Source organism: Fonsecaea monophora (assembly GCF_001642475.1).
Source record: "Fonsecaea monophora strain CBS 269.37 chromosome Unknown Scaff64, whole genome shotgun sequence".
Taxonomy (NCBI): domain Eukaryota; kingdom Fungi; phylum Ascomycota; class Eurotiomycetes; order Chaetothyriales; family Herpotrichiellaceae; genus Fonsecaea; species Fonsecaea monophora.
Genome location: NW_019173995.1, coordinates 114,680 through 140,949, shown reverse-complemented (window position 1 = coordinate 140,949; position 26,270 = coordinate 114,680). Strand labels below are relative to the sequence as shown.

Here is a 26,270-nt window from a genome sequence, read left to right as displayed (position 1 = left end):
AGGGGGAACGTGACTCCACAGAAAACAACTATGATGGTCATCTCCATTGAAGAACAGGAGTCTACTGGTGAAAAGCTGTATCGGTCCACCTTGTGAACCACTGGAACCATTGCAGTATTGTTGTCAACAACATCAACAACCGTGATGGAGCACGCTCGAGGCAACTCATACAAAAGGGGACTATGCTGCCTGCCGTGCTCACTTTCTCTTTCTTCTCTCCAGGTAACCCCGCCCCCCATCTGTGTGTGTGTATATTGAGAAAGCTTACATTGTACAGACTACAGACTTACAGATCATCAACAATGGCAAGGGAGTTCGTCTCTCAGCCATCATCAGCATCTTCCGGCAGTTTCGACCTGAGGAGGTCGCTGAGGGCTGCCAGGTCTCGGCCTTGGTTGGTCAACAGCGTCCTCCGCGGACGGTCAACGGCCGCTACTGGGGTCAAGGATTGTGAGGATGCCCCTTCATCGTCGGCGACCACCACTGTGACAATTGTTTCGGACCCCGCGCCGACCGCTACGGCCTCGTGTGGATCGGAGAAGCAATCGTCGGATGACAAGACAGCCGCGGAGGCGAAGGCAGCGACTTCGGTCAAAGCCCGAGCCAAAGCAAAGGCCATGGGATCTCTGATCCCCGTACCGGTCACACCGGTCCTTAATGGCATGTTGTCGTCGTCTTCTCGGCTTTGTGGATCCACCACACCCGGCAAGGAAGACGATGTCGGAAAGGACAAGACAACCGCCGCGTCTCGCACCGTCACAGGGGAGACAGCCTCGGCGTCACGGCTCCCGGTTCGCATCAAGGCTTCACTCGTTGGGCCCCGGCCTGCTCCTGAGCAGGTACGACTTGACAAGCCCCTTGTTGCTTACGCTGGGCGCCCGGTTGACAAAGAGGCTGGCAAAAAGAGAGAGACGGAGGGCATTGGCGGAGGAGGTTTCCGCCCAATTGTTCGACGACCAGAGGCAATGTCGATCCAGCGTTGCATCAACTCGGAGCCAATCAGGAGTACTCGGTTCGACCGCCCGGTCAAATCGATCTTGAAGCACCACGTTGATCTTGTTGGGGAGATGGAGCCTACTACACCAAATTCTGCCGGCCATGGAGTGACATCTGGTGCCCCGGATCAGAAGAAGAGTGTGACATTTGCCCCGTCGCTGTTAATCACACCGGCCCGCTGTTGGCCAAAGCACATCGTCCCGGAATGGCGTTGTCGTCAGTGTGATAGCTGTGGGCATTTGTCGTGGTGTCGCGAACTGGAGGGTGCGAAGCTTGGGTTGCAGGCTTCTGACGTCTGGCTGGAGGATCAGCTGATCCGAGGCCACGACTACTTGAAGCAATCAGGAGGTTATCTCAGCAAGCACGGTTCTCATGCTCCCACAGAACTATGGAGTTTTTGAGATTTGAGTGGCCTCCGAGAGTGTTGATGGACACTTGACGTGGGCGTCTTACTGGCTCGGGAATTCATTTCCATACACGTCGTTCACTTCACACTTTGCTTCAGACAGTTGTTCTGTCAACTCTGTGGGCTCTGAGGGATTTTTTCATAGCAATGGCTGCAGATCAGTTTGAGGCGTTCGGTGGGGCTATCACTGATTGAAGATGCTGTCTGTTTTCAGTCGTGGAGGTTTTCCGGGACGCTGGAGGCTTCTCACCTTTGGTTGCTTGGTGTGTGTTGGTTGGATCGAGGAATGCGCAGGAGCAGGACCTGGACAAGGGTATGTGACGACCTCGTTGAGCAACCGAGCACAGATGTTTTTTCAGAGTCAACTTGTGGAACCTCAGAAAAAAGAAAAAGGTGATTGGGGACGCTCGTGAACCACCAAAAAAACTTGGGAAAAATCAGAAAATCATACTCAAATTAGATAGTTGCTTCTTGGTTGTTTGTTTTTTGTTAGATACAGGCTCTGTGCTCAGCTTTGATGGTTGCTCAACGAGGGTGGTTGATTGTCACTTTGGAGGATTCACATCAAAAAGGACAAGTCACAGATGGCCATTCAGTCGAAGGGTTCAGATAGGGCACACAGTTGTGTGTGTCGAAACAGGGTTCTGGATACCTCGGATGGTTCTGGTGATACATTTTGGGATGGCACCTTGGTGGAGGGGTGCAGAGTGTTGGAGTTGGGCTGGCAGCACTTTCAGGGTTGTGTGCGTGCGTGCGTGCGTGTTGGGTTGTGGTTGATGGAGGATGGAGGAGACATGTATCCGAACAAGACTTGGAAGGCCAGGCCAGACCAGGTCAGGTCAGGCTGGGATATGGGATGTGGGATATGCGATATGCGATATGCGTCATGAGACATGAGACATGAGATGAGACATTCGACTTGGTTGGGTGGAGGAGGAGTTTTTGAGAAATATTCACTTGTACCCGGTTGGTATGAGAACTCGGTATAAGAACTCGGTATGAGAATTCGGTGTGTGCGTGTGCAGACAGGCAGACAAGGAAGGAGTCGACAGATCGATTTGGCGGCAGCGAAGGGGGAGAGGGAGAGGAAGAGGACTACACAGCATTTACCACTTACCACTTACTACTGCATCTACCAAGAAGGAAGGATATGGAACCGTGTATGATATAATATGATATGTGATATGTTGTATGTGATGTGTCCTGTATCTACCACCAATGAATCAAACCATGTACCGCAGGCTCCCTATATACCTACCTACATGTACTTCTTCCACTCCTTTGGAAAAAAGACAGCGGGTACGTGTCTATCTATATAAGCTCATATTGACTAGTTGACTGAGTGATTTGCTTGACTACCTAGAAACCGAGCAGCCAGGGACTGACTGTATTGACTTGACTTGACTTGACTGCCAACGACACAGGAATGGACTCGAACTGAACCGACTGAATTGAACTCAACTGACCGACCGTACGGAGCGTAGCAGGAAAGAATCAAAAATCCCTAGACGCAAAAGCAATTTGCAAAAGCATTTAAGACAAACCAAAAAATCCGTCTTGAACAACCCATTTCTGCCTGTCTGCATTTTGTTCCTCGCTCAATGTTGCTTTTGGCTCTCCTTCTGTCCTTGTTTTTTTTTTCTCTCTCTCTTCTTTCCCCCTCCATTGTATATGGCCAAAAAAAACAGGGAAAAAGAAAGCGTAGCGCACCGCAGTATCAGAAGCTGTTGCTCAATCGCTCGCTGGATAGCTCAACCAGCTCGCAGGGAACTTTGTGAAAAAAAGAATCGCAGTCCAGACTCGTACACACTGTAAAAAGCATGCCACATGCCACTTGAGCCTCTTTTCGCCCCCGGCAGTATTCGTCCTGCCGATCGATGCTGGCACCACTTCAAGGCTGGCCGTGTATGTATTTCCATTCTCCCAAACCGAAATGATGAACCCCCTACCGTGCCATTTCCCCCTCTAACATGTCCGCGTAGATCTCCAGCGCACTGCCAATCATGTCCACAATTGCCCAGCTCGTATTCCCCTTGAACGTCTTGCTCCATACCCTTACCACCGCCACGCTCAATTGCCGCATCTTCTGAGTGTCATCCAACAACTCCCTAGACTCATTCAGCACAGTATGGTCATTCGCATCTCCGTTCAATGGCACCGTCATCTCCGTTTCGTCGAGGAGAGACCGGACCCAGAGAAGAAGTTTTCTTTCGTGCTCAGTGACGGGGGCACCGCCCGTGCTCTTCAGGTTGGACAGAACATAGAGCCACTTGCTAAGGAGGAAAGCGCATTCCAGACTGCACAACGAATGCTGAATGGACCAGAAGAAGGTTTGCGTGCGTGCAACAAAATCTATCCCCAGTCGCACAGGGATGGAAAGTGCATGAGCAGAGTGTAAGAGGGCGGGCGTCAGCCGAGGGTCACGGCGGAGGTCTGGCGTATTGAATAGAGATGTGGCAATCTGTACGGCATCGCGCGTCTCAAGATGGCGGAGTGGACCCATGTCGACATGTAGACGAATGTATGCAAGACCCAAAAGAGCGGTCGAGGTAAACGCAACTGGTCCGTTGGGATTCTGAGGATCGAGACTCGACTCGGGTGCCCGTTTCCACCCGGCTTTCCAGGACGAGAGCCCCATGTCGAGGACGGTAATGTCTTCCATGCGCAGACTCGACCCTGCTACGCCGGGCCAGGCTAGCGAAAGCTGTCGAGCAAAGAAAATCTGCTGAATGAGAGCGTGGACCAGGATGTAGTTGCCTAGTGGGGAAATGGGAGTCGCCGTGGCTTGGTTCTGTTTGTTGAACAGCCGGGAGAACGCGGTCTGGAAAGGCATCTGCGGTGCGGAGTTTGCTTGTCGCAATTTCTTCCACTGTTCCGCGCTGGTGGCTTTCCACTCGTTGGCAGGATCGGGCAAGTTGAGCTTGATTTCCGAGTTGAGGATGAGCGGAGGCACATTCCATGTGATTGAATGCAGATTAAAGAAGCAGTAGACGATGAGCTTGGTCCGCTTCTCGCCCTCGATTTTGATCCAGTCCTCCCAAGTCAGCTCCTCCGGCGACTGCATGATTTCCGGACTCGTCAGGCCGGCTTCTCGGACAAGCCGTGCTAGAATGCTCTGAAAGGCCAAAGCCTCACGTAGCAGCTCAGTATGCCTCTCCCATGTAGCAAAGGCAGTCAGCAGCAGGAGCGCTTGTATTGAGTCCATTTGCTCTTTGCTATCGGCAGGAAGTGCGTCTTCGGGAGAAATGTGTTGGAACGGACTGCTTGAATGGCTTTTGTTGGTGAAGCCTCCTCCTGGCGACTGAGCCATCGACCCTGTCCGAGGTCGGTTCCACAAGTGAGTCGTCGAGGACTCGTCACGCCGTCTGATTTGTTCCAACACGACGGCTTTTGCGGCATAGAATAGTTCGATTCCTCGGCTATTCTCAAATCGGTATTGGGCACCCACGGCGGCCAGGGCTAGAACAAGCTCCGGAGCACTACCTGCAACTTGGAGAGATGGCACGTGAATAAAGGGAAGGTGTTCGTGGAAGCCATTGACATAACCCGCCAGGTATCTCGAAAGCGAATGCCTTGAAGGAGGTATGAAGCCTTTGGGCATGACATTGTCGAATGCGGCAAGCTTGGAGGCAAATATGGATCGATCTGTATCTGAGACATCCCAGGTTGTCCTGACCACTTTGGCCTCGGCTTCTTCGACCGTACTTCGAGGAGGGTCTGGCCGAGTGAAGTCAGAATCTTTGGATTCTGGTTGAAGGGACGGAAGTCTTGATCCAAATCGTGAAAATGTGCTCGTTTCTTCTTGAGGAACACCAAGCTTGCTATCGGTAGGATGCTCACCGTTCAATTGAGGCCTCGATATATTCAAGTGATCGCCTCTCAACTCGGTGGGGGAGTTGTACGCATCAACCTGATCATTGCCAAACATATTTGCATACCACTCGGACGAAAGGCCGACGCTGTCGAGGAAGACGGTGAAGTCTTGCATGGGATCGCCGAGGTCGGGAGGTTCGAACATGGGCGTCGACTGCCCATATCCTTCGGTCAGCATTCTCGGCTGGTATTGCCCCTCGGTCACTGCCGGCATGATCTGTTGCAAGGGCTCGTTGAGCTGTTCTTGCGTGACTTGCGGCAAGCCGGACATGTAGTGATCCTGACCACTGGACGCGACATGGCTGGCCGCGTGAGAGAGAAGATTCAAGTCGTAGCCCCAGGACGGATCGAGTGACGGCGCATTGATCACAGACGACTGGTGCGCCGACATCCCATCGACCGAGTTGATGCCATTGGAGGGTTGCATGAGCTGCGGATCCAGCATGTCCATCATCCCTCTCCCATCGTGCGCACCTTGATGGGGGGAGAGCAAGGCCTGATTCTGCTGTGGCGCGATGTCCATGGGGTCGGAATGATTCGAAGCTCCATGCTGCGCCTGCACCCGGGCTGCGGCCTCCTTTGCCGCGTTGGCATTTTGAATGTGGTGTTTGTGTGACTTCCGCGTGGTATGCTGCTCTTCCTCGCCCGGGTGGACGAGCCTCTCGTGGCGCACGAGCAGGTCACTGCGTGCAAAGGTCTTGGAGCAAATATCGCAGACGAAGGGTTTCTCTTTGGTATGGGTGCGAATGTGCCGTTGAAGATGTTCCTGGTTCCAACAAATTTTCTCGTTAGTCGTCTTGTAGCTGGATAGCCGGTTGATCCCAATGCGAGCTGAAGTGCTGGAATTGAACAGGACTTACTAGACGAGCAAAGAGTCGCTGACAGTGCGGGCACGGCAGCGTCTTGATCTTATTGCCCGACTGCTTTCTCTTGACTCTGCCGCCGCCGCCAACTGACTGTGTTGTGTCCATAGCTCCTTGAAGCCTCGTGTCTTTCTGGCTCTGATGCTAGGTGTGGAGATGGAGCCCCTCATGGAGAGAGAGGGGAAGATGAAGTCGGCCGGGAGACGACTTTGGTGGAAAGCGGAGAAGCGATTCGAGCTGCCAGCCACCGTGGGAAAGAAGTACGACCGCAAATGCCGAAGATGGGATAAGCGCGGCGATTTTTAAAACGGGACTAGCGCATCACGGAGAAGTCCCATTAGCCGAAGACGTCTTGGCATTTGCCGGTGTTTACTCCGTCCTTTACCGACCATTCCGCACTCACGTGCTCCCTTCAGCCTTGCCGGATCTCTGCTCGCAAAGCCTCGTCGTCTACTCGGTAAAAGTACGTACGAAGGAGCCTTTATGGACAAGCTTTCTTTCCATGAACCTGCCAGGCCTCTATACCTTTTTGGTCAATTAACGACGAAACTGCAGATCGCCACCTCAACAAACAGCAGATATGGGTTGAGAGGCACCATTGGGAACAACAACCTTCTCGACGGCGGAAGATGAATCTATATCTGTAAAAGTCTATCATAGCTATGTCGATCTCTGGCAGAAATATCGTGAATTTTGTACAATACAATCAAACCAGGTCAACCTTGATGTGCATAGAATCCTGGACCGCTATCTGTACAAACATGAGTTCTTTACGACATCAATACAGTCAAAGTGATGACTAGGTCGCATCATTTCTTCTCCTTGGGTGCAAGCATGAGCTCTGGTCGGACGTATTTGTCAAAGTCCTCCTCGGAAAGAGCCTTCAATTCCATCGCTGACTGTTTCAAGGTCAAGCCCTTCTTGTGCGCATTCTTCGCGACCTTGGAGGCCATGTCATAACCAATGACTGGGTTGAGGCAGGTCACGAGCATAAGACTAAAACACAGTAAGTAAATAGACAAAACTAGATCTCTGGGAGCTGCGAGACATACCTTTCGTGGAGAAGTGTGCTAATCCTCTTTTCGTCCGCCTTCAGACCATCAACAAGATGCTCGACGAATCCGTTCATTGCATCGGACAGAATTCTGCTGCTGTGAAGGAGGTTTCGGATCAACAGAGGTTTGAAGACATTCAGTTCGAATTGACCGTTCATGCCGCCAATCGTTGCAGCGGTATGATTTCCCATCACCTGAGCAGCAACCATAGTCATAGCTTCGCACTGGGTAGGATTGACCTTTCCAGGCATAATACTGCTGCCAGGTTCGTTCTCTGGGAGAACCAGCTCTCCTAGACCACAACGAGGTCCCGAGCCAAGGTATCTGATATCCTGTGCGATCTTGAACAGACTGCAAGCAAGTGTGTTAAGTGTCCCGGATGCTTCAACGATGCTGTCGTGGGCGGCCAACACTTCGAACTTGTTGGGGGCAGTCACAAATTCTGTGCCAGTCATTTTGGTCACCTCTTCAGCAATCCCTTCCGCGAAGCCTTTAAACGTGTTGAGGCCAGTACCAACAGCGGTACCGCCCTGGGCCAATTGTCTCAGATGGGGGAGAGATGCTTGAATTCTCTCCAAATTTCGATCGAGCTGAGCCACGTACCCGCTGAACTCTTGGCCAAGTGTCAATGGTGTAGCGTCTTGCAAATGGGTCCTTCCAATCTTGATAATCTTGTCGAATGCTTCCACCTTCTTCTGGAGTGCATCTCTGAGGTTCTTGAGAGCAGGGATGAGTCGCTCTTCAAAGTCAAGGACAGCGGCGATATGCATGACGGTGGGGAAGGAGTCGTTGGAGCTAGCAGACATATTGACATGGTCGTTGGGATGTACAGGCTTCTTGCTGCCCATTTGGCCCCCCAAGATCTCGATCGCCCGGTTCGAGATGACCTCGTTTGCGTTCATGTTGGACTGCGTGCCAGAGCCTGTCTGCCAGACGACGAGAGGGAAATGATCGACCAGCTTCAGGGAAGCCACTTCGGCGGCAGCTTGCTGGATCGCTTCTCCGATCTTGGGGTCTGTCCCTTGGTTAGCGGTGGTGTTTGGTAGAAGCTTTATCGGAAGTGTCTACCAAGGCCATATTTCATATTCACGGTGGCCGCGGCCCCTTTGAGGATACCAAACGCTCGAACAACACCTTCCGGCATTCGATCTTGAGGCTGATTGATCTTGAAATTGCCCAAAGATCTTTGCGTCTGCGCACCCCAGTACTTGTCTGAGGGGACCTCGATGGGTCCGAACGCATCCGTTTCGGTTCTCGTAGCTGCGGACATTCTTGCTGTGCTGCTGAACGCTCGGTAATGGTCGGGTGAAGCTCGAGGGGATATGGAAGTTGTCCTGCGTGACGTCTGCGAGAGGGAGGAGGAGAAGTTTCGCAGGGAAGCAGCTTTCAAGCAACTACTCCGCACTGCGACGCAGGGAAAGAGTTTGGTTACTGGTGCTGAAGGTTTCGCAGCAAGAGAAACCCGCCCCAGCATCTTTGCCGTTCTATCACAACGAGAGAGGTAAAGAGAGGATGGCCGCTTGATCTAGCACAAAGGGAATATCCGGTCTATGATGTCTTAAATAAGGAAAAAAACTGCCATATAATCAAACCGCCTGCTCGACCTCGCGGAAGCAAATGTACTGAGCATTGGAAAATTAATTGGCTGGAAAATCGTCGGCGAGGCAATCATTGGCGGCGGTCGGAAATGTTCTGGCGGAAGCGTTCCTAAGCAAAGCATCGGGAAATATCGCCATCGACCCATCGAGCATCGCTCTGGAAATTTCCACATCCTAATTCTCCCGATTCGTGAGGACGACGATCGAGATTGATCTGATTACCGTATACTAGTGTATAATCTCGCTGTCCTCTATGCAAATTCTCCCCAATTCAAGCAGACGCCCTGTTGCGCAGCCGCTGACAGTCAAGACCGGGTATCTCTATTGAAAAACAACACAAAAACACAATGCCCGCTCAGGTTCTACCAAAGCCTCTCGAGAGATCATGCGGTGCCCTCGACGGTCTTAACAGCTTGGCCGATCATGAAGTCCTTGGCCTTGGCCATCTTGACCAAGAAGCTGGGGAGCTTCCAGCCGAAAACAACACCTACACCTCCTTGAGAACCAATAGGGACAAATTGCATGTCGCTGGTAATTTTCTTGTAGATTTTGTTGGTGCGCGGGCCACCTGTTTAATATCGTTAGCAGAAGCACAGCACAAGGGTAAAACTTAAGGACTACTCACCTTTGCCTTGAAGGTCCGTCTTGATGCTTTCCAAGAGGGCTGGTGCTGCGAACTTGACGTCCATGATGGAGCCATCTGCGTAGCTGGCGACGCTACCAATGCAATAGACGCCCGTGACTCCAGAAACATCTAGACGGAGAGTATGAGGGTCCGTCTTCACCTTCTGCGCATCGTCCAACCATTCCTGAGGGACAAATTTGCTGTTCGGCTTGTCACCAGTAGCCTCGATGTAGATATCGACAGTCTTGGTTTCTCCATTGCTCAACTTCAACACCTCTTTGCCACCTTCAGTGGTGTGCTCCACGACTCGAACGCTGTTGTTGATAACCTTGACTCCCATCTTCTCAAGCCGAGATTGAGCGTCATGGCCCATCTTCTTGTTGTGTAGTCTAGGAAGCAGGGAAGTGCTGCCAGACAAAAGTGTGATTTCCTTCTTCTTTCCGTACACTTCTCCAAACTCGCCTGCAGTCTCCACACCAGCAGCACCACCACCAGCGATCAAGATAGACTCTGCGTCGGGGAGCTTTTTGTGAATCTCGCTGATGGCGCTCTTCAGAGGTTCAGAGCCGTCTGTTACAGACCACAAGGGGCTTGCAAAGCTGGTACCGGAGGCGATGATGAGGGAATCGTAGTGGACGGCATTTGAGGTACTGGTATGGACAGTCTGGCTCGAGGGATCAATCGAAGTGACGTGGGCTTTGATGAACTCGTACTGCTCTGCTGAGTAGGCCTTGAAGGCAGGGGCGATGGGGATGAGAGCCTTTTCCAGCGGCAGCGACTTGGGGTTTCCGAGGACTCGGGGAGCGCCAATCTTCCAGTAGAACTCGTCGTTGGGGGCGATCTGAACGACCTTGTAGGCACGTTTGTCGGCCGACGACAGTTGGGGTAGGATAGTCTTCAGCAGGTTATGGGCGATGGTGAGTCCAGCGAAGGACGCACCGATGATGACAATGGTGTGAGTGGACATTGTGTCGAGTGTCGGGTGAGGACTGTCAGTGAACTCGAGCGAGGGTTGATAAATCGAGATGGTGGCGACGGTGAGGACAGGTTGGAAGGCGACTGATATAAATATAAATAATGGTAGTCGCCCACCCGGACAAGCGCAGGCGGACTATGTCTGATATGGTGGTGGAGTCAGGGGTTTGGGCAGAGGCTGAATGGTGCAATTGGATCCGGGCTGAATGCGAGATGAGATGTAAGACAATAGTTTAGGGACTTTGACGGCTGCCGAGAGGATGCCTCTGATCTTGTATATGTAGTCATAATGCCACCCAGCTGGACGAGTCGTACTCTAATGCAGAGTCAGCTTCTATCAGACTGACGCCCAGGGTCTTTTGCTTCCATCATCGGCTGACCGGTTGGGACAATTTCACCATTGACATTTTCACACACACCAAACATGCCACGCGTGGCTCGCAAGACGCGATTTTCAGGGCCCCAGCGGCTGATTGGCTACGGAGTCCCGCGCCCCATAAATGGTTAAGGCTTGATTTGGCGGTACCTTGGTGCTTGCCTCATTTGGGGCACGTGAAAGTCTCTCTCGGCCGACTGGGCATCAAAGAATGTCATCGCTTTCTGGGATTGGAAACCTTTTAGGGCTTTCGGTCGAGAACATATTCTGGTGACGGAACTCAAGTACCGTGCTGCAATCCCTTGTCGTGCGAGAATGGTAGCGTCGGCCACGATTTAGCTACCAAATCTCCACCAATCCGGTATGCTTGAACCTACCATACACAGGCACACTAGGTACATGAATACATCTGTACCTTGTACTGAGTACAAAATTTCGATGCCGAAATTCACAATGACCAAATCGGGAATACCAACTGGTAAAGAAGGGCAAGGGGTTGATAGAGCAAAACCCCCACCAATCAACCATACCACTTGCTACTAACACTAGATATGTTTGTAATTGGGATACTCGCCACACTCTACGACAGGGGGGCAAATGGAGTGACCAGCTATGTCGTGAAAATGAAGGTTGTGCAAATAAAAACGAAAAATTGTTGACGCTTCTCAAAAACAGCTGCCTGATTCAAGCATATACTCGTACAGATGGTTCACTTTGGGTATCAAACGCACATCCTCAGCCTCAAGACTCCAGGTTTCTCCCCTATACATTTCACCATTATCGTCCTTCCAGACACTCCTTCAAGAGACTCAATCATGGGTGTGGAAACCAGCCAACGCTCCGGCGCAACGAACCAAACTTGTCCTTCTTGGCCACAGCCTCAGCAGCAGCCGCGGTGTCGACGCTCTCTCTTGGTTGCTCAACGGGAGCCGGGGTGGCGGATGTGCCATCGGTCTCTGGGGTGGTGGTAGAAGCGGCCTCAGCTTCGGGAGCAGCAACCGAATTTTTTCGGGACTCTAGTCCTTCAGCGACGACGCTGTGACGTCTGGTGGACTTGCTTTCCCGACGTCCGTCACGGGTAAAGTGCTTGCGATAAAATTCCGAGTGCTTAATGAGCCATGGTTCAAGCCAGGATTCAGCAGCGTAAGGACGGTTGCCTGTCCCGGCGGGTTGGTCCATAAGCACTTGTCCGTTGAATGTTTCGGCCATTGTGACTATTGAGATTCTTGTCTTGGGGAAGGAGGTTTGGGCGGTAGGAATTTGAGTATGATTGGTGGATATGATTTGGTAGACTGCTTCTCCAAAGGCTTTGATTGCTGTTCGAGTAGATATGTGCAAACGCTGGAATGCTGAAGCGGTCTTTGAGGCGAACAGCGCCTCTCTACTTATGCACTCATGCTGACGACCATCGAGCACGGAATCACATACTAGAAACATCGAAATGACGTCGTTCTCCTTTTGATGTATAGTCAAATCGCTCACTTACTTCAGCCGCGGGAGGATTCTATTGCCGCGACACAAGGGACACAGAGTCCGGGGAAGCGTCAGCTTCCGAGAGAATGGACCAGTCAGGTATTCACGAAGATCGACATATGAGGCTGAGTCGCAAGGCTGCGGTCGTAGTACCTGTTCATTTGCCCGTTTCATCGCGAGGTAGGTGGGCTGGAAGTTGGGAGCCTAAGCGCAGCGGAAGTGGTCGGAAGGGTATACTCTCCATCGAATTCCCAGCTTATGCCAGACATGGAGGGTGCAACGCAACACCTTTCGATGACTTAAATCGCGCAGTTCCTCTGTTGCCCAATTTCCCTTTTTTTTTTTTGCTTGGCATTCTTTGCTCTTGTAGGCTTCCTGTTCTACTATCGTGGTAAAAGGTTCACAGAGCTCCCTCCCAAGGTCGACTCAAGGGTCGGTACATTGCACCTCGAAGACAGATGCAGTTTCAACGGGAAGAGGTGGTGGTTTTCGTCAGCACTGATGGGGAACATAACTTAGGCAGCAGCATAAAAATTCGCGCACTGGTGGCATTGTTAGTCATAATTCCTTGATGAACTCAGACTGGATGGTGAGGCGAGGGACGACGAGGGTCTCGTCTCAAGCAGTCGGGCATCAGAAATAATGTCTCTCTGACGTCATATCTTGTTCACCGCCTGATGCCGCCCTATCTCACGCTTTTCCTATTTTGGAATCTTTCAACTTTTTCACTCGGGTCGACTCTTCACTGCATCCTACACGCATCAGGCCTACTAGGCATTTAGTTCCCCTGACTTGTCGTAGATCAGGCTGAACCCCTGTCAGGCACCCTTACTGCCTCGGTTTCTGCAAATGTCGGACAATGGCGCCACGCTCCGGGGAGATCAACCCCTACTTAGGACAACTGGTCTCGTGCTTGTCATGAATACACCAAAGGGTAGGTCTCGATGAAAAACGATTGCGTGATTCTGCGCGTCGTGTAAGTAAATCACGAGTTTCCTTCCCCGGATTGACCCCAACAACCCGCTTTTCCATGCAGGGCAGGAAATCAGTGCACGTTGCCAGCCTTACCCCAATTGCTCAAGATGCCACCTCGAGTTGAGCCTGACCTATCTGTGCCTTGACATTTCTAGGTCGAGGCGTTTTCGCGACCCAGGACATCCCTCACGGCACCGTGGTAGAGGTCAGCCCGGTACTAATATTCACGGAGGATGAGGTTGAGAAACACACGAAGCACACATGCCTCCAGCACTACACCTAGTAAGCCTCAACCCTTTGGCCTCGCAGGGCTAGGTTTGTCGCCAACATAGCGTCATCTGAATCTTCCTCGTATGATGCTATACCGTTATTCTTACTGTCCTTCTCCTGTCGCAGTTACTGGCCCTCTGAGTCCGGCCGCACCATGACCCAAGCGCTTGCGCTGGGACTTGGATCGATGTTCAACCACTCAACGCGGGATCAAAACGTCGGCTGGATGCGCAATACCGAGACCGATGTTATCGTCTACACTGCACTACGTGATATCAAGGCCGGAGAGGAACTGTGCATTTCATACGGCAGCGTGCGGCTCTGGTTCGAGGATGCTGATGCCAACGCCGACGCTGAGGAAATAGGAGTTGATGAGAATGACGTTGGAGGAGAGACACTGGCCGAACTGGAATTGAGCGGCTTGGGGAAGATGGACCTCTAGATCTTGATCTAGTCATCGCTACAAGGTGGGATGTTCAAGTCGCCTGAAAACTCTGCCAGAGTTACCCTGCCTTATAGAAGCGAAAGTGCAGTCCCGAAATCCTGCATCATCAGGCGACCTCTCCAGACGAACGGGCCGACTGGCGACAACTTCCAATCAAAATTTGGATAAGCGGTTTGCAAAATCATGGACGACAGGTGGCCATCCACCTCTTTCAAGGCGATGGACAAAGACGAAACCCGTGGCCACGTGATATAATAAGGCTTCCACCCTTCCTAGAAGTCAAAAACCTCGGTCCTTCAAAGGAGCTCAGTCTTGACTCAGATCTTTCGACTTGAACCTAACGTTATATATTGGCATGTCCGGCGGGGTAACAATCTCTCCGCGCCGTCCTTCAGCTGTACCGGCTTTACATATCAGCGCCGGGCGCCGGGTCTGATTATTATTAATCTTCAGATACCCTCGGAATACTGGGTCGGAACAACAAGAAGCACTCTTCCCAGCACAACGCAGCAAACCACCTTCTCAGATCAAGATATCCATGCCGAGGAACTTTATCGGCATTACCTAACAGGCTGGATCGGGAGACTAAATGCCTAATCTTCAGCCGGGCGGGCTTCTCAATTGAATACATGATGAGTCGCACAGACCTTTTGCCTTTAGCAACTTCATTCCACCTGCTCCCCTATCGGGCCCTGACTAGGCAAGGTTATCCTATTACCTTTTCTCTTCTCTTCTCTCTATATTCTCTTTCTTCATTCAGCTTCCTACTCTGCAAGGCTGACCTATTGTTCCCCACTCGTCTCCTTTTCTGCAGCTTTGTATGTCTCTTCTCTCTAAACCATCGACATCCTGTTCTTGCACTCTTTCTCCTGGACATCGAGGAGGTCCACCATCGAGCTTGAGCTTGAGCCGAACAGCAATTTCGGAAGAAAAGGGTGGACAAGAATGATTATCCCTCTCATTTTCTCCTGAGCTCCCCCCGGAACACCTCTGTCTGCCCATAGCCTCGTCCCGAGTTGACGCGACAAAGGACGAACGGACCACAACCGAGGCATGTGAAGGATCATTTGGTTATTCGTTATTTCTGCCGTTTTGGCTCCATCTACGCTGGGCCCCCAGTCATTTCTTTCCCGAGCCATCGGCCAAGTTACAAGCGAAGACCGATTTCAAATCCCCCTTTGCATGCGCGTTCATTCTCTCGCGGGGTTCTCAACTCAACTCTTGAGATCAAAGTTTTGATACACAAGCAGAGAGAACCGGAGATTTGGGGGGACAAAACTCTCAAACGACCAAGACACCCCGAGCCGGGTCTGAACAGCAGCAGGAAAACCAGAATGGACGAGCCCTTTTATCAGCCCGTCATGTCCCGCTCGCGGATTTACTATCGTCAACGAAGTATACGAATACGTCCTCCCGGTTTCGCCTACCCCCTCCGCCCAAGTCCCATTTCGCCATCTACCCAACCGAGGACATGAGATCCATGTGCGTCTAGGTCTTCTCTACCGACACTGACGGAACCAATCGATCAACCCGCCATGGCTTTGGAGCCTTTTTGGCTCGCAAGATGCACCCGCATCGGGAAATCTGGCCAGCGCTGCCACGCCAGGCAGCCAGCCAACCAACCAACTAAGCGACACGACCGGATCCAGACCTACATATGTATCTCGACCGCGTACTGACGGGAAGAGAGAGAGCGAGTACCGACAACACTCATACAGGATCCAGAATCGAGGAGTCGAGAGGAAACCCTATGCTACTTTGTAAACGTGGAGCCGTCCAGGTTTGTACAAGAGCGTAATCATCAAACCACTCTCAATGCCGGTTGTCTTGTTCCGATCCAGATGAATTAACCCGAGTCCCCGAGGCACACGCCCGTCAAAGGTGGATTCGAATACGCGTGGTGTATGTATATATGCGCATGCAGTACCTCGTACCTTGGGTCTGTCTATACCGCTGGTCTATCTACCTCTCGACTACATCCTCGAAGCTACAGAACACAGCGTACACGGCACAGACCAGAATACATATACCCATCACAACCATCATCACGACCGCCACCTCCCTCCCCCTCTCACCTGAATCTCGCACCGGATTCCAACCTTTCGACATCCCTCCTCCCCCCTTCCGATCTCTCCCACCCCGCCCATAAAATCCCACCGCCACAGTCAAAAGCCGCCCTCGGGTACAAACAATTGACATGTACTTACCGACTCGCCGAGTTCCTTACCACTGATGACCCCCAGAAGAGGAAACCCCGAGGGGGAACCAGGAACACAAGCGGCTCGGCAGCGGCACCGCCCAGAAATTTTGCGGGGGAAACGACCCTCAAAAAGAGCCAAACAGATTCCGAGGACAAGGCTTCAGAAATGGAGTATGGGGGAGGAATACGAGCTTTTCGCTTGCTCTGGCCCTCTATTCCCCCTCTCTCCTCCTTGTCCTTGTCCTTGACACGGCTTGGGGATGATGCTCTAAGAAGACACAGGACGCAGGGCTCGGTCTAGACGTTGGTCCAAGCTTTTCTTGTGTCGTAAATATCCTCCCTGCTCCTTTTCGTCCAAATTCCTCGTCCTCCTCCTCTCATTCTCCGCTTTCCCCAGCATGTGGCTCCTGGAAATACTGAACAAATACCAGAAAAATCGAATCAATATGGACGAGACTCTTATATTTTATGCCAGCCTATGTCTATCTACCATCGGTGTAATCTTTCGACGGACCAGACTAGAATTTCCCCTCGGAGATGTGCCTGGTAATCGACCATTCTCCAAGATCCATTGCTGCAGTACTCCTAACAACAGATCTCCCGAGGGCATTTCCCCTTCCTCGACAAAGCTTGCCGCAGCTCAGTGCATCACGACAGCGACGTGATCGTCCATATACTTGTCGATATTCCCCAAAAAGACGCTGGACAAGATGGCAATCGAGCCAAATGCAATACTCGTCAAGTACACGTACTTATATGATTCGGCATAGGCAACCTGGCCAGCCACGACGACCATTTCGTAAGCGGTGTCGTTACCAGCGATTCCAGGAATTGTCTTGAGCAGAGGCAGGAGACTCGCCGCAGTATATTCGATGGCTTCGCCAATATATGTAACGTTCGTTATGCCAAGCTCAAGGGCCATGGTGCCACCAATATATTTTGTGGCGTTGGGGACGAACTTGTTGAGGAAGACATTGTAATAGACAGTGTACCCAATACAGCCACCAATCACACGGATTGACAAGGTAAGTGCGGCAACAGTGGCGATGATGTCGTCCGGGCAGATGATCGTGGTCATGATTGATGCAGGCACGACGATACCGCCGATACCGAGACCGGCCAGAACCAGAAGACCCCAGAGAGTGTGCAGGTTATCTCGAGTAGCGACTGCAAGCGCGCCGCAACCGGCAGTCATGAGCACCGAGGAGATGATCATCAACTCGCGATTATGGCCCCGGAAGACGGAAAGGAGCCATAGCACGATGCAGGCGCCCGCGAGAATGCTGAAGCCAATGGGAATACCTCGAACGCCAACTCCGACCGGATCATGGCCATAGACATTGAAGGCCTGGGTAGGCCAGAACATGATGACGGAGAAGAAGTTTGCTCCCGAGATAGCGGTGATGATCAGAGTGAGTGTGAGGATTCTGGCTTCCTGTTTCATCCGTGACGGGAACATTGGGAATTTCGCAAACTTGATCTCCCAGATGGGGAATGCAATGAGGAGGAAGAAGCCACCAATGATCAGAGGTGCCAGAACATGCGCGGAGTGCCATGGGTACTGGTAGCCGCCCCATTGCAGACCAGCCAGGAACAAGATCATACCCGTGATCGAGAGGAAACCACCGATGAAATCTATCTCGGAAATGACCTCCTTCTTAGAAAGACCCCGTGAGTTGGGCCGCGGCGGTGGAAAATAGAAGAACAAGGTGCCGACGAAGCCGACACATGCCCATAGTCCGCAGAGAAGGGTGCAGTATCTCCAGCCAGCGTATGCGGCAATCAACTGGCCCCAGAGGACGGATGGACAGAAAGGGATAATGGTGAAGACGAGGATGGAGACATATTTCCCTCGCTTCCGTGTTGGGGCGAGTTCGGACGTGACAGCAAGGGAGGTAAGTTCACAGATGCCGGCTCCGATCCCAGAGAAAGTCATGCCCACTAGGAAAGGAGAGCTGGTCAGACTCCTGGTATAAAGGTGAGGGGGGCAACTGATGCTTACTGATAAACACCGCCATGCTGTGCGCTGTACCGCAGATAATCATGGCAATGACAAGCAACCCGGAGCCTCCCAGTGCCACCCAGCGTCTTCCAATGAGATCGGAAATCGACCCGACAAAGGGGCAGATAGCAGCCAAAGCCAGCAGGTAAGCCAGGACGAACCAGATCCAGCGGTCAACACCACCAATATCGGCATAAATATATGGTGGCACACCACCGAGGATGTATACCGGGATTTGGGAGCCAGTCCACAAGAAAGCCATAGCAACCAAGCTGAGGCCCCTGGAAATGGTCATCTAAAGGAGGGCCGGTCAGTATCGACAGGGATGATCACCGCAAGACTGGCACGGGCTTGCACTCACCGGTGGTTCGTGGTCATGGTCTTCATCGTCACCATAGGTCCGCAGACCGTCTTTCTCGTAGTAGCCAGGATGGCCTGGTACTCTCTCGTTGGTGTGGATTTGCTCGATATGGGAGGAAGGGTCCTTGTCGACAGGAGAAGGCACGGTGTCACTTGAGCTGTCTGCCTGAGCAGTCATGATGGGCAACGCAGACAGGCAGGTGAGTGGATTGGTAAAGAGGGATTGTTCAAGGCGGATTCGACACTGGGACACACCAGACAGGGAGGTGAAGGGAAGCCAGAAATCAGACAACGAGATGGGAAAGAGAAGGATTGATGTAGTTCGCGAGCGAAAGATGGACTAGGACGATCGAGTCGGAACGTGCGTTCACACAACCGCGGCAGTCCCTGTATGCTTCTTCATGCGCTACTCCGACGACCTATTTCAACTTATCTCGAGAGGGTTGGGGATTGAGGGTCGGAGGACGGCTGGAGTGGGCGAGACTCGTACGGGAACCGCGGAGAGTGGGTGGCCAGAGCATGGGGGAGGGAGCCGAAGCATTGAGTCAGGTCAAAGTCCTGTCGACTAAAATCTGCTGGTGACTGGGGAGGCACTGGAAGTTACCAATCTCGATACTGGAAAGAGCAGTGGGGTGTGGAGGGCTCATGAAATGGATTGTCCTCCGCGTCTTGAAGTGGGCCAGTGGGAGGGTGGATCGATGCGAAAAGAGGCAGAAGTCGAATTCATTCACTTGTCTCTGTGGCGGATACACGATGGGGCGCGGTGTCGGGGTGGGGATTGGCAGTTGTACGACGAGGATGATGGTGGGTTGCCATGTACTCGGTAGGTCGCCTTGATTCGACTTGACTTTTGCTTTGTAACTCAACGGAGACGCCAAAGCCGGTGGTGATATGCACTCAGCGCATGGGCCATCCTTAGGGCGTGAAAAGACAAGGTTGGGTTTAGGCGGAAGAAGAAGGAAGAGGATGGTTAGTCACAAAGCATTACTGCAGGACTAGCAGTAGCTTATGTGCTTTTTCAAGCAGGATGAATCAGACGCACCAGGAAAGGGAAAAGTAAGATCAAGAATCTGAGTGACTGAATTGAGACTGGGAATTGATAGAGAATTAGGGGTCAAGTAGTTGAATAGGGCAAGAAAATAAAAGGAACAGAGACACCGCAACTTGGAGAAAGAGCACCAAGGAAGCCTCCAGGCGGTTGAACCTCCTGTGGAAGGGGTGGGAAGGGCACTTCTTTCCTTCTTCCCAGTCACTCTTGTCCCCCCAGCATGCGCCCTGTCATCTCTCAAACACACAAATTCAAGCCTTGCTCATCTCGAACCGTTTACCTCATACTCCGGACAAGCTCGATTCGCTTGGCTCGCTACTTGTCCACGTTCTCCCTGAAGTGTCGGCAGGATCTTTGAGCCTCCGTCGGCTATCGGTGTGGTCCGTTTAGGCTTTCTCAAGGCCCTGGGGATGCCTGTTTACAACCCGTTTGCCTGGGCATTGAGGGTGATACGAGGCAAATCCTCGTTTTCGGGCTCTCCTAGCCGACCTGCAAGACGCATCAAAGGCAGGTATTTGCGCCGCAACGCCAATGGGATGCGGGGGTGTCAGAACAAGAGATGGAAGGTGGCGGCGCTTTGAACGCTTGAATCATGCAACCCCTGGCCTCGGAAATGGTGACCCTTTTCGCAGCCATCGAATCGAATCAAACCAGTCCTATTATCTAGCGGTTCGAGCATATTCGTGTTCGTCACGCACTGCTTTGTCCTCGGGGCTTGTAGGTAGCATCGACTCGGTCACTCTCCACCACCAACCCCGACATTGCGGAATGAATACTGGGGTATGGCAGACGAGGACAACTCAAAAGGATCCACGAAAGCGGGACACTACGGGGGCCAAAAAGAGCCAGTGGTCCACTTCTCCGCAAAAGTGATTCTGGAGGTGACAAGAGGTGGCAAGCACTGGTCGGTCGCCGATCTACTTCACGGACAAACATCCAAATTGGTTCAATAGTCGGTAAAGCAACTTCTTCCACTATTACCAGTGAATAGCCGGCCAGATACCGAGGCCCATCCTGGGGAAGACTTCGAGGGGCATGATTTACACAAGATACATTCGCACGCGACTCGATGCCTCAACGACACTACAAGGCATATTCGACCTCAATTTACCGTCACAACATCGCTCTGAGAACATGAATCTCGAGCTTCTGGGTATCTTTCCTTATCCCGGGTGCCTGTAGCACCGAATACCTGTCTCAACCCACAAACGACTGTGAAAATACCATTTCCCGGGCGCCAAACTGTCACAGTCGTCATTTACCGACTCTGAACGCGCCTCGGTATGTCTCATGCAGGTCGACAATTTTTCACCCATTTAGGGAGAAATCCGAAACTCTCCCCATGCGATCACCTAATCTGGGCACCAGTCCGGTCGTTTGCCACGCTCTTTTTGCACGATCCCACAGTCCGTTGGCGGCACCAGCCTTACCTGTACCGAGTAGTTAACCCGCAGCGAGCGAAAGTAACCCGTAGTTCAGCTGGAGGCGTGACTGCCCTCTTGATCGCTAGTTCGGGCAAACCACGTGTCGAGAGCATCGAATCGTCCCTCACACCATCGCCAATTGTCGCCAACAGCAATCAACGGAAATGAGAAGGGTTCTACATCGCTTGCCGTCCTCGGCAGGGGGTCCTGTCATGACTCGCAACCAGCTGTACTCGGTACAAGGAACGTTGTCCCAGATTTATGCTGTCTCGGATCGCTGAACGACCGGCGCTCCGACCTGATGTTTTCGATGTAGTTCCAGATGCTCTGGCCACCTCGCTGACTTTGAAGATCGGGAAAATCTGTTCCAAATCATGAGCCCAGAGTCCAATCGGCGTGATGCGCAGACAACAAGCGCTTACCTGGGGTTCTAGTGTCAAATCTTCGCCGTGACGCTTGTGTTGTTGGTCGAAAGTGTGAAGTTGATGGCTGTCCACAACCTCAATACACAGGAGATGGGCTGCCTCGATTCCGATGTAATCAGTCGGTGTTTTTCGAGGCGGCACCCCCCTCGAGCTCCGCTGACCCCTCTTCATTCTTGTTTGGCACGAGTCGGACCTGGACATTCGCCACTGCATGCAATTCATCAATTGACGGCAACTCGATGGTGAGCAACTCAGGCGTGATCCTCGGGGGAGCCTCGATCCTCACGACCATGGGCATCAGCTGGAGATTCATTGTCTCCGAATCTGGTTCCAACTGGGCGGGAGGGACGACCACGGCGTATATTTCACCAGGCCGCATCGGTCTCTTGAAATCAATGGAGATGCTCTGCTGTTCCTGACTCCCATAATTGTCGTAGAAGTTGTGGATCTGTCGTTGAATGCCCTCCTCGATCATCGTCAGAATCATCCCGCCATGAATTGTATCCGGCCAACCCTCGACGCCGAAACCCAGAAAGCAGACCATGATGGTGAATTCCTGAGTCGGGTGCTTGAATGTCTTCATGCTCACACCTTGCGTCCCCTGGAGTGTCTCGGCCACGAGGTGTAACCCTCTGTTCTGGAATCCGCCGCCGCCTCCAAGACTGCCACCGTGAGCCGCAGCGTAGTAATTATCTTCTATCCAATTGGCCTGCCGCAGCGAATCGACCAAGGGGTGGAGTTCCATCGCGTCGAGGATTTCGTCGTAGAGTTCTTGTTCGGCAGGCGACCCGGGCTCGAAGGGCGGCTGGAGGTACTCCCATGTGATCAAGGCCGTGCCGGCCGTGACGCCCAAGGATGCGAAGAGGACCGCCCATAAGACGGACCGGCTGAAGCTCGTCAAGAGCGAGATGCCCCCAGCCCTCGACTCGGGCGTCGTCATCGTCTGGATCCGCGGTGTGTAAGGTTGACCGGGCGTGTAGGGTGTCGAGTCCGGGACGGGCATCTGGCCGGGCGTCTGGAAGTACTCTTTGTGAGGGCCATGGTGGTCGTGCTGGGCTCGGCGGCCACTGAGCCAGCAGCCAGCGCGAGAGGGCCGAGCGATGCCCTTCGTGGGAAATGCGCGCGTTGCTCGACGAAGCAGGACAGGGCGAAGCGCCTGCATCGGAAGAGGGTTCGTGGCAGAAGGAGCTTTTGGCGTTCCTTGCCCGCCCGCACGAGGGAGCTAGGCGCGAGCAAAGATCTGAGAGAGGAGGCAAGGACCGAGAAAAAGAAAAAAAAATCAGAAGTTGTGCTGATTGACCAGACTATTCTATGGCGAGCAAGCAGACTTCGGAAAAGGAGCAGTGGGAAAGGTCTATGTATATTGGCAAGTGGAAAAAGATTTGGTGGTTGTCGCACAGCAGCGAATCTGCGCCCATTTGTCCTTGGCGACGAGGATTGCTGGAGCCATCGACAACGTCGAAATACGCGAGACCTACGATTCTCATGCGGCCGTCTTAAAGCCTGGGGCAGTTCTCGAGCATACCTAAGCATTTACAGTTTATCGTATGCTCTCTAAATACGATATACCGTGACGGGTTACATGGTGAAGCGTAAGTAATCAGTCCTGGCATGCAATCACCATGCTCTTCTGCGGGATTTTCACAATGACCTTATGCTCGAGGAAGCGGTAACACAGTAAACACCCATGCAGTGAAATGTGTCGGCTTGAGACGAAGGGGAAGCGAGAACAGGGAGATGGAGTCCGAGACAAGAATTTGGATAATTCGTCGATATGTACCAGCCCATATCAAAAACGCCTCTTGTTGATCAGCACCATGGCCAACTATCCCATCTTCAAGCCGGTGCGTTAGTTTGCTCTCGGCTCTAGGGAATCTATGCATTGATCCACGCGTGATGCAATTCAGAACTTCCGAAGGTGACAATATGCCACCCATTTTGCCCTCTCCATCGTTTTTGGCTTCCTCGCAGACTGCAGCACCCTCTTCCACATCACTTCTGCACTGCACATGGCAGCGTCATCGTTTTCATCGTCTGGCAGCTTGCGTCGACTACCACGGGGTAAGGAGATTGGCGTTTATGATGTTGGGTTGGGGTTCATCTGGGAAATCAACGATCAGCATCCCATTCTTTGGCGGCGATCCTCATTGCGGTGTCCATAGCATCCATACCTTTCTCTTGCCACCAGTCATCGTCACGTTAACGAACCGTCTGGTGTATGTGATTCTCTTCTTCGCGCGGCCCTTGGGCGTCTTCTTCTTTTCTTGTTTTTCAACCTGCACAGAAATTTTGTCAGTCTCAAAGTCTGATATTTGCTGCCAATTGCACAGCTTGCAGCAACAACGAAATTTGACTCGGAGGGGCGTTGCGGCGTCGAAGGAAGTGTTGCTCATTGCTACTCACCTTGGGAGTCTGAGACTTGACCTTGCCGGCACGAGCGAGAGATCCGTGAACTTTACCCATGATTGCGAGTCGATTTCAACAGAGCTGATGGATGGTTTGTAGGGTTTCAAGCGCAGGTTGAAGGGTAGACGTTGATGGAATGAATGATGGCAAAGGCGCAGTTCCACGGTGATGGATTTGAAGTTTCCAACTGGTGGGCGCCAAGAAATAGCCTAAATAGGTAAGAGGCGTTTTCCAAGCACGTGAGTCAGGAATGTTAATATATTCTGGTAGGTTGTCACGGGTGTCACTTCAAAAGTATCAACGATGGCTTACTGGGTCATGGAGGGTATTCCCTGAAAAAGTTGTCCATTATCTCTCGGCGCTTGCAGTCTATTGTCTAAATATGCGCTGTTGTTGATTTAGGCTAATACAACATCGGTGCTCGCAACCAGAAAATGCGGCTTTCCATGACTTTCCCAGCTACTCTTCAATCTCATCCAAGGTGGGTAGATCGATGGCTCGGTAAAGCAGAATGAGTGCAGAAGCGCTCTCGCCGCCACCAGAGAGAGACATGATCCTGTCCGAATCGACTTCGCTGACTTTGTCGTCATTGAACCACCACCATTTGCCATCCTCTTCTCTGCGCTTGCCCCCAGGCGCTTTGGGATCATCTACCAGCTTGCCTTGCTTCTTGACAAAACTGGTGTAATGGCCGCTGTCGGCGCTTGCGCCTTGGTGAGTAATGACGCCTCGGAGCTCGTACAATCCTGATTTGTTCGACCCTTCGTCTGCTGCAAGCTCCGGATCGATGAGAGCGTAAAGTTCTTTTTTGGCTTGCTTGATGGATGCAGCTCGTTCAGCCTCGTACTCTGCATCTGTTTTGTATACATCCATTTCGCCACCTTGCTCCTTTTTCTTGCCTTCCTCTTTCTCCTTTTGTTCTCGGAGTTTTGCAATAGGAGCAGCCTCTACACCCTTCATCGCTTCATCATGCTTTCTATCTTCCTCCTGCTTGTGAGCCAGCTTCTGTCGCTTCCTGGCCCTCTCGACATCCACCTCATCCTTGCGAATGTCTCGAACCTTGTCACGAACAGGGATCAGCCGCTTCTTCAGATCATCTGTGCAAAATTCGACGATGTCGAGTTCTTCGGGAAAAGTGACTTTCCGCATGATCTTGGTTTTCTTCTGTATGTCTCTCCGCCAGAAGAATCGAACAAAGTGTACGGTCAGGTACTGGGGAAGCCGGGATATGCGAGAGGTCTTGATGTATTTGGCATCTCGATCCAGTGTCGGCGAGTGCTTCTCGATGTCTTCGGTCAAAGCCGCCAGGATACCGTCTCGTAAATGATTGATTGACTGGTCAATATGGCAGTCCAATTTCAGGAAGGGGTCGTCTGACTCGACAACTGGCTCGCTGTCTCCAACTTCTGGAGGCGGTGCGAGTGAGGAGTGGAATGAACCGGCCATGTATCGATCAATGAATGCGATATCTTTTTGTTCTTGGGTGCTTTTATCCGTGATCTTGAGCTTTTGTCTCAACTGGTGAATTATCTGTGACCATGCCTCCTCGGCATCTTGCTGGGCGAATCCTTGCCCGTTCTTTGCTTTCTGGGCAAACTGAGGATAGACATTACGCAGAGTGTTTAGAAATGCCAAGGGCGGAAGTCCTTCTTGCGTCTTGGACATTTGTTTGTAGAGATCTCGGAGTTGCGCAGTCAGGTCGTTGTTTGAGCTGATACCACTAAGGCCGAGACGGCTCAGATCTTGTAGGCTCACGCCTGTGGCCCTATCGGCTTTATATATCTGCAAGGAGTCTTGCATTTCAGGTATGCTCCGAAGAACTTGCAGAGTGGAGTTCAGATAACACGTGTTGCCGAGATTCTGAAGGCCAGCTGGAATAGCACCTTCTTGAGCGGCGGCTTCAGCCTCGGTCATATCCTCAACGAATTTCGGTTTCTCAGCGGGTGCGTTGACTGCACTGCTCTCGCCAGACGCGGTACCGAGCATGGTGAAGATCTGGCCGGGTTTCGCATTGAGCTTGGATAGCTCAGTATCGTCTTTTAGCTTTCCGCCTTTGATCAGGACCGACTGTCGCTCAGGTTCGACGCCGGTGAGAGAGAAGAGTTGGAGCTTGAGCATCTCCCCGTTTGATGAGGGGTCCAGCTCGACATCGTACTTTTTGCCCTGGTGCTTGATGACAACTGAGAGATGTTAGTAACCGCGGTTTGTTTACGGGACATTCCCAGGACAACTTACTAGGAATGGTCGCCATCTTTGTGCTAGTCTATTCTGCAAGACAAAAGGCGGGAAGGAGACGAGAAGTCTTATGCGAGAAAGTGCAAGGACAAGTAGAAGGAAAACAAAATGCTTGGAAATTGTTAGAAGGCGGCGAAAGATGCAAGGCTCGTCAGGCACAAAACAGCACGTCACCCACTCCCCGCCAAACAAGGCCAGTGCCAAGCCTCGCAGCCGCAGGTGAGCGCAGAGACACCAGCC

The 26,270-nt window shown here is 52.2% G+C and overlaps 8 protein-coding genes across 8 annotated transcripts; 2 read left to right on the top strand and 6 right to left on the bottom strand.

Annotated features, from left to right (window-relative positions):
• Positions 1 to 302: 302 nt before the first annotated feature.
• Positions 303 to 1,397, top strand: AYO21_07896 (hypothetical protein; the record flags this gene model as incomplete). The annotated part of the gene is made up of 1 exon (XM_022657849.1): positions 303 to 1,397. One exon carries the CDS (start codon positions 303 to 305, stop codon positions 1,395 to 1,397), a length of 1,095 nt encoding a protein of 364 aa, XP_022509876.1.
• Positions 1,398 to 3,347: 1,950 nt separating this feature from the next.
• On the bottom strand, positions 3,348 to 6,246 carry AYO21_07895 (hypothetical protein; the record flags this gene model as incomplete). The annotated part of the gene is made up of 2 exons (XM_022657848.1): positions 3,348 to 6,041; positions 6,136 to 6,246. 2 exons carry the CDS (start codon positions 6,244 to 6,246, stop codon positions 3,348 to 3,350), a joined length of 2,805 nt encoding a protein of 934 aa, XP_022509875.1.
• Positions 6,247 to 6,947: 701 nt separating this feature from the next.
• On the bottom strand, positions 6,948 to 8,463 carry AYO21_07894 (hypothetical protein; the record flags this gene model as incomplete). Its single annotated transcript, XM_022657847.1, has 3 exons — positions 6,948 to 7,134; positions 7,191 to 8,208; positions 8,262 to 8,463. The coding sequence occupies 3 exons, from the start codon at positions 8,461 to 8,463 to the stop codon at positions 6,948 to 6,950; spliced, it is 1,407 nt and encodes a 468-aa protein (XP_022509874.1).
• A 711-nt stretch (positions 8,464 to 9,174) lies between these two features.
• Positions 9,175 to 11,976, bottom strand: AYO21_07893 (hypothetical protein; the record flags this gene model as incomplete). The annotated part of the gene is made up of 3 exons (XM_022657846.1): positions 9,175 to 9,359; positions 9,417 to 10,475; positions 11,622 to 11,976. 3 exons carry the CDS (start codon positions 11,974 to 11,976, stop codon positions 9,175 to 9,177), a joined length of 1,599 nt encoding a protein of 532 aa, XP_022509873.1.
• Positions 11,977 to 13,089: 1,113 nt separating this feature from the next.
• AYO21_07892 (hypothetical protein) lies at positions 13,090 to 13,927 on the top strand (the record flags this gene model as incomplete). The annotated part of the gene is made up of 3 exons (XM_022657845.1): positions 13,090 to 13,174; positions 13,371 to 13,497; positions 13,612 to 13,927. The coding sequence occupies 3 exons, from the start codon at positions 13,090 to 13,092 to the stop codon at positions 13,925 to 13,927; spliced, it is 528 nt and encodes a 175-aa protein (XP_022509872.1).
• A 2,843-nt stretch (positions 13,928 to 16,770) lies between these two features.
• Positions 16,771 to 18,670, bottom strand: AYO21_07891 (hypothetical protein; the record flags this gene model as incomplete). Its single annotated transcript, XM_022657844.1, has 3 exons — positions 16,771 to 18,071; positions 18,133 to 18,427; positions 18,494 to 18,670. 3 exons carry the CDS (start codon positions 18,668 to 18,670, stop codon positions 16,771 to 16,773), a joined length of 1,773 nt encoding a protein of 590 aa, XP_022509871.1.
• Positions 18,671 to 21,504: 2,834 nt separating this feature from the next.
• Positions 21,505 to 23,852, bottom strand: AYO21_07890 (hypothetical protein; the record flags this gene model as incomplete). Its single annotated transcript, XM_022657843.1, has 3 exons — positions 21,505 to 22,545; positions 23,561 to 23,665; positions 23,793 to 23,852. 3 exons carry the CDS (start codon positions 23,850 to 23,852, stop codon positions 21,505 to 21,507), a joined length of 1,206 nt encoding a protein of 401 aa, XP_022509870.1.
• Positions 23,853 to 24,254: 402 nt separating this feature from the next.
• AYO21_07889 (hypothetical protein) lies at positions 24,255 to 26,046 on the bottom strand (the record flags this gene model as incomplete). Its single annotated transcript, XM_022657842.1, has 2 exons — positions 24,255 to 25,975; positions 26,031 to 26,046. 2 exons carry the CDS (start codon positions 26,044 to 26,046, stop codon positions 24,255 to 24,257), a joined length of 1,737 nt encoding a protein of 578 aa, XP_022509869.1.
• Between the last annotated feature and the right edge of the window lie 224 nt (positions 26,047 to 26,270).